Below are 7439 nucleotides of genomic sequence, written 5' to 3'. Positions count from 1 at the left end.
AGTTACTGACTTAACTTGATGATTTCAAACAGTTTCGGGAACTGAGCAACATGTAGGGGATGCTCTTTCACAACTGGTCGTGTGAGGGGTGTTGATCTCCTTGGATTCAGTCTCGGAAGTGTGGGTAAATTAATTGCGACTGAACTCGGAAATGAAAGGTTATTTCTCAGTAATCAAAACAGCGCTACGTGCAGTGTTACTTTAGACGGACAATATTGCGGCATGACCGGGTTTCAAAATTCACTCAGAAAGTGATTGACTTGCTACAGTATCTAGATCATTCAAATCATAGCAACAACGGGAAAAATACCGCAGTAACTGTCATAATGACTCAGTCGACTAACAGTACGCCCATCACGGTGGCTCTTATCAGATATTCAGTTAATTACTGCCTGAGGCACATGTAACGTGATTTAAATTGTAATCGTTAGCGATCCAAACTCATGATTTAATTTTCTGTTTGACTGTTCTGGCAAAATATTTACATGTCTGCGAGAAAACCATTGCATCAAAATATTGCAGGAATTTAGATGAACAGTGTCTCGCATATAAATATGTTGCAAACTAGTGATGCCCGATTTTCGCAAATAAAAAAAAGTTTAGCTATGTTTGTATTTTATGCCATGAAAGAAAGAAACTCTAAGTATCTTAGTATTCCGTAACTGATGCGAGCACTGTCTTTTCAATACGAAGTGATCATCTGTAAATGTATGTGTGTGTTGTATGTGTGTGTTCATTGGGTGTCTTAACAGTTTGTTTTCTTTCCATTATCCGTGACCCTTTGGGGCCGGTGGCCTACTAGTAAAATTCCTAATTCTCTCTCTCTCTCTCTCTCTCTCTGTCTGTCTCCCTCTCTCTGTCTCTCTCTCCAAAAAAACTGAAACCACTAATCCAAAAATAGTTTTAGGTCAGTTGGACTGAAACTGAAACCGTGTGACTGTCACATAGACAGGGAGAGAATCAGCCAGCCTGTCAGCGATTGGGTAACGAGTTTTACCGAACCTGATCTGCCGAGATCGGGCGAGACGAGCGAGGCGACACGCCATTGGACAGACGCAGCAACAGGGTTATTTTTGGCTCTGCGAGCCAGCAGTGTGCAGACGATCTGCAGGACAGGTTCATTGACATATCCACTGCGTTTTGACACCATTTAGCTGGTCTAGGTCCAGAATGGATTTGTTTATGTTTATGTCAGTCATCGGAGTCTTCATTAGTGGAAGCGTCGGTAAGTATTGTTGACGGTTCATGATTTTGTGATTGAAAGCTTGGTCTTTGAGTGTTTTGTTTGGGTTGTGAGGGGAATGACAGTCAAGGCATTCAGAGACGAGTCCAATGTCGGGATTGTGGTTTCAGGAAGCCTTGTTTTGATTAAGCGCATGTCGCTTATTATGAACACATTAGCTCTAGAATGAATGTGAAGTTATATGAACGTTAACGACTGAATCCAGATGATCTTGCAAAACACTGTTATTCCATATGATGTGAAGGACGATCGTAAAGAAGGACACATTTCTGGAAGCGAGTACTGTGCATTTGTGAGATTCCATCTTAGTTTTTTGTTGGGTGGTCGTGCTGGATCGAGTTGATCAACAACAGCACCAGGTGTACATAATTGTTAGAGAGAGGAGAAAGATCACACACACACACACACACACACACACACACACACATGCACACACACACGCACGCGCACACACACACACAAAACCTCCCGACCCCCCCACCCCCCACAGATTCATTGTTGACAATGAAAAATGGCATCAAGTCAGTGATTACTTCACAAAATAGATATAATTGTTCAGTGTACATTTTCTGACAACTATGATAGATCTGGGTATGAGTTTTATTTGAACTGTTTCTCGATGGATGTTGAAACTTCCAGTTTTTGAAGTAATCATCTTTGCTGGTTGATATTTTGGATTAGGTAATACTTTTATTTTAAATCTCATCCAAAACCATGACACCAGAACAGCACTTGCAGCAACAAAATCAGCGGTGTCCAATAAGAACACATAATATAGTTTATTAAATATTGTATTTTTCATTATGCCCAGGGCTTTTATTTCATTAGACTGGGCGTGTCATATGTCCTTTTATTATTATAAACTAAAGAATGCAGATGAGATTTTCCTTCAAAGCTTACCATATTGACTTTCCTGGGAAATAGAAATCTTTATCATCTTTGTATCATTTGTAATCCAAATAGGGTCATTGTGTGAAATGTATGATTCGCTGATTTAATTGTCTTTTATTCAGCGTTATTAGATTTAAGCATAAATAGTGGATTTACAAACAATAAAGTTGTATCATATCTAGCGTATCAAAAGCAAACGACATTTCCATTTTAAACTCAGTTTAAAAGGATTTCCTTTTTATGAGTTCATGGTTTTATTATGGTACTGTATTCAAATGTTGTTATTCTGCTGTTTATTTCATTTCTTTATTTATTCTTCAAGTTTAGTATTACTCCCATCTTCATAATGATGTGATGTAATAGTGGCTGGTGCACTGTTGTTACTGGTGTGTCCTGATGTGGAGGGGTGTTGAGGGGTTAGGTGTATTGACTGGGTGTGTATCACTGTATGTGAGTTATGAATTGATTCATTTGTTATTTAAATGTGTTATAGGGCATGTTTTCTATAGTATACTACATAGATGTTGTCTACATTAATTTCATTTATTATTTTATATGATATAGCTATTGTAATGCATAATGGTCTTCATGAATGTTTTGAGCGATTGCTCTCTCTCTCTCTCTCTCTCTCTCTCTCTCTCTCTCTCTCTTTATATATAAAAAAGATAGATAGATAAATAGATAGATAGGTATACATGTGTAGCATATATATATCTTAACATTTCAGTGTCAGTGTCATTTGTGTTCTGTTTTTTGTTTCCTTACCTTGTCAACATTAGATTTTATTACTTTATTATTGTGTTGCATATTCACTATTTATGTTAATTGTTTTATTTTATTTCATTGACTCACTTGTGTAAACAAAGTGAGTCTATGTTTTAACCCGGTGTTCGGTTGTCTGTGTGTGTGTGTGTGTGTCTGTGTGTCCGTGGTAAACTTTAACATTGACATTTTCTCTGCAAATACTTTGTCAGTTGACACCAAATTTCATTTAATTTGGCATAAAAATAGGAAAAATTCAGTTCTTTCCAGTCATCTTGTTTAAAACAATATTGCACCTCTGGGATGGGCACAAAAAAATAAAAAATGAAGCCTAATTATATGCAAACTGCATTTACTGTTATATTTATATTTTTTGTATTCTCTAAACTTGGCATTTTGATCTGATATTCTGACCCAACAACAAGAGCAGTCATTATTATCATTTTTTGTTCAAACAGGAACTTCTTTTGCTAAGCATGGAGTTTTTATTTATTTTGCAAACGTTTTGGTGCAGATAATAAAAAAGGGAAATTACTCAGTTATTAATGCTAGGGGACTTGATTTATCACAAGTGAGTCTTGAAGGCCTTGCCTCTCTTGTTTTATTTAGATCTATGTATTATTCAATATTTGATTCAGGTGTCATATGACATGTTTTCTTATGAGGTTTACATCTTATTCATAAAGCTATTGTAATGCTTTATTAACTTTTTGAGTGATTGCACTGTAAACTTGTTAAGCTTATCTTATATTTAAGTATCAGTGACATGTAGTTTTTCTTACTTATTCAGCATAAACTTTATTATTTTAGTTATCCTCTTATTCAAGTTATTGTGTTGCGTACAAGTTTGCACGAATGTTCATGATCTAACAGTGATTGTGCTTGATGTGTTTAATATTGTACTCCAGCCAAAAGACAAATTTCTGTATATTTACAGGCAGTAAAGTTGTTTCTTATCTTATTCAGAACATGATAACAATAAAATCAATAGTCCAGGATACTGTAGAAAATTAAAGTAAAAAACAACAACTATGTAATGTTCATGTGTGTGTGTGCATGCATGCATGAGTGTGTACATCTGTATGTTTTTGTGTGTTTGTCACTGTGCCACCAGCAGTATCTGTGTTAGCGTGTGTGTGTGTGTGTGTGTGACAGAGAGAATAGGAGGAGGAGGAGGAGAGAGAGAGAGAGAGAGAGAGAAGAAAAGTTTCAGTACTAATTGTGTAACAGAATTATATCAACCTGCTCTCTCTCTACGCAACCTCAGTTTTAATTCAAAATGAAAGAACAGTAACAATTCCGGATAATCAGTGCACCTTTGTGCTACCTGTATAAGGAGCATTGACTTGATGTTTTGTACCTTGTAAATGGAGAGAGAGATTGAGTTATTTCTCTTTATATTTGTTTAATTCGGGTTTTCAATGTTCACTTTCAACTCACCATACTCATAGCTAAATCTTCAGCCTGTCCCAAGCCAACACTTGGTTTTTCCAAGTTACGCATTATTGATCGTGAGAGTGAATGTGCGCAGAGGGATTGTTGGTTGTAGTGGTTCAGCTATTCTGCAAATGCCAATCCTCGTTCTTGGTCACTGACAACATCATGGTTGAATGACTGCCTTGACAAAATACTGGATGGCTCTCCTGTAATTTATGTAGCTCACTGTACTGTCAGAGAGGGAGAGAGAGAAAAGAGGGGTGGGATGGGTGCTCTTTGCAGAGAGAAAGGAGAGAGACTGAGTGAGAGAGAGAGGGAGAGAGAGAGAGAGACACTGACACTAACACTGGCACTGGAACTGACACTGACACTAGTTTATTGAATAGGCCACAGCCCCTTTCAATGGGGGTTCACAGTCGATAGATGCATTATTATTTACACGAAAAAAAATTACAATTGTATAATTTGGACTGTATTCAAGATCTGGGATCTAAGCTTAAAGGCATAGAAAAGAAACTTCGCAAAAACAAAAATACTCTCTTCTGCAACTCTCACAAATTCCAGATTATGAATTTCGAAATTGACAGTATTCTGTAAATACTTGGATCGTAAGTCTTCATACTTTGGGCACTCAAAAGTGAAGTGAATTTCGGTTTCAAGTGAGTTACTAATCTCACACATGTGCACTCTCACACACACACACACACACACACACACACACACACATATATATATATATATATATATATATATACAGAGAGAGAGATTAATGATATTTAGATAATCACACATGGTCATCCAGTACTGCAGACAGATGATGCAAGCAGAGATAGTTCTGTTTTCCTAACTTTACTGTTTAATAGTACAGCAAAGATGCAATTAACACTGCGAGTACAGAGTAGGGGAGAGGCTAATGGTAAGTAGTTGGGGCAGGGGGTGAGAGAAAGAGAGGGTAAAGAGAGAGTATAGAGACTGAGAAACTGAGACAGTGAGAGATAGTACAGAGAATGAGAGAGTTGGGTAGTATTATATTGATGAGCAAAATTTACAAAATACGCCATATTTGCTGACTGGTGTGAATGCTGAATCCATGCACCCCCAAACTGCAGTGTCACAACCCTCAGTCTTACCAAATCTTGGATAGATGTAGATTTCCTCTATAATTTATATTACAGAGGATTGCCTCATCTGTTAGCTAGTGTGCATGGAAGGTTGTTTACACTGAGTGCAAGTGTGCTGTGGCCACAACAGTGAGTGGGCGTGAGAAACCTGTGTGGGATGTAAAGGCCCTGGAGTGATGGACACCTGACATTTGCTGTAATTAGTGCCAGATGTGCCTCTGCAGCCGACTGCCTTCCCTCTCACTGCTTCTGTGGGTTGTGTGCCTGTCTCTAAAACATCTCCACAGCTGGTCGGAGTCCACTGTCTTCCAGTTCCACCCTGCTCTCTGTCTTGTATCTGTTTCAGTTTTGTGCTTCACATTGAGTTTCAGATTGTTACTTTATTTGATGTATTAAGGGTGTAGTGTGTGTGTGTGTGTGTGTGCTTGTGCGCGTGTGCATGCATGCATGCAAATGTTTGTGTGTGCAAATGTCAGTCATTGTCTTGAATTGATTATTTAATGAAAATTCTAAACCTTAGATCAAGTGATTAAGAGGGAGGGCGGGGAAAGGGGTGGGGGGGGGGAGGGTGGTATGAGAGAGAGAGAACATGTGGGCATGTGTGAGAAAAGAGGAGTCTTCACTATAATCAGTCTGTTCTTCACTTTGGTCTAAGTTGCGGTTTGCCTGAGGTTTAAAAGAGTGGAAGGAGTGAAAAAAATTAGGGCAATTTGTTTTTTTTATTATTGTCCAGTCAGTTGCACAGCATCATTAATGCAGCCTCTGTTCAAACAGGCTCTGTGTAAGACTAAGAGTGTTTTAATATGTTGAGAAAATTTTGTTTCAATCTCATTTTCATTAACCTTATTCAGTTACTGAATATATAGTGTCTGATAACATTTACTTGTTGAGAATGTAGCTAAAGGAAAGCTGTGAACGTGTGGTAGCAAAGTTTACCAGAAATGTGGTGGTGGACCAGAAAACTCCCGTCACAGCAGTTGAGCATAAAAGAGGCAACTATAGTACTTTGTACAGACTATACATAGTAATACACTTTTTCACAAGTTCATCACACAGAAAGAGGTCGTTTACTACATGTGTGCCCTTTCTGACAGGTGTGAATGAAATCAGGTGTGCACAGGTGGCACACAGCCAGAACAACCAGCAATTTGGGTGGCGAGGAAATTGTTGGTTTCCCAGCCCAGCATCAAGTGTTAAAAAAAATGAGTGCTATTACTCCTGTGTGTAGATGATGTAAGATGTATTGTTAATGTTATTTTTGGTATCAGAAAAAAAATCTGTCTTCAAGTTGCTTCCAAAAAGAAGAAGAAAATCCGCACTGTTTATCTTTGTTCATGGTTTTACTAGAGTAACTTGAATAACTTTGTTTTCTCATAGCATTAGCATGAAAAAGGTAAGGTCAGTTTAACAGTAGTTTAACATCTAGTTCTGAACATTTTGTTTGTGATTAAGTGTACAATAAGTTTAACACTGATTCTTAAGTTGTCTAAAATTTGGATTTTGCTTTGTAACAGTAACATGTCTGCTGTGTGTGTGTGTGTGTGTGTGTGTGTTCATCTCTGGGTGTCTGTGCTCTTTCTAAATTGTCAGGTGTGTTGAGTGAACATGTCATTAGATTAACACTGGAGAAGATAGGAATCAGTGGAGTTTGTGATGGTGGAATAGATGGTACGAAGTATACTGTTATTAGTGTTATAAATTTATACATGTAAAACAGTTGCATTTATTCTTTATTTTGTAATTTAGCAGAAGTATAATGCTGTGCGATGATAATGATGTATTTGTTGGGTTTTTTTCATTTTCGCCTCCACAGGGTTTATATTGTTATAACCGGGAATCATCTCATAATCTTATCATCAAAGACATTGATGGTGGTGGCATGGGTGTAAAAGTTATTGAAAAAAAGAAAATGTGTGCATTATGAGTCAAAATAAAATAAAATAAAATAAAACCATCAAATATTAGGCACGTAGTTAGAAAGTTGC

The 7439-nt window shown here is 37.5% G+C and overlaps 1 protein-coding gene across 1 annotated transcript in view; it reads left to right on the top strand.

Moving 5' to 3' along the window:
• Positions 1-1073: 1073 nt before the first annotated feature.
• The window catches only part of LOC143287566 (uncharacterized), a 27916-nt gene continuing 21550 nt past the window's right edge, over positions 1074-7439 (top strand). Inside the window, exon 1 of the mRNA XM_076595659.1 lies at positions 1074-1225. Within this exon, the coding sequence (XP_076451774.1) occupies positions 1171-1225 (55 nt within the window). The 5' untranslated portion in view covers positions 1074-1170. The remainder of the gene's footprint in view (positions 1226-7439) is intronic.

Source organism: Babylonia areolata, chromosome 11 (assembly GCF_041734735.1).
Source record: "Babylonia areolata isolate BAREFJ2019XMU chromosome 11, ASM4173473v1, whole genome shotgun sequence".
Taxonomy (NCBI): domain Eukaryota; kingdom Metazoa; phylum Mollusca; class Gastropoda; order Neogastropoda; family Buccinidae; genus Babylonia; species Babylonia areolata.
This window is presented reverse-complemented; position numbering and strand designations above follow the sequence as displayed.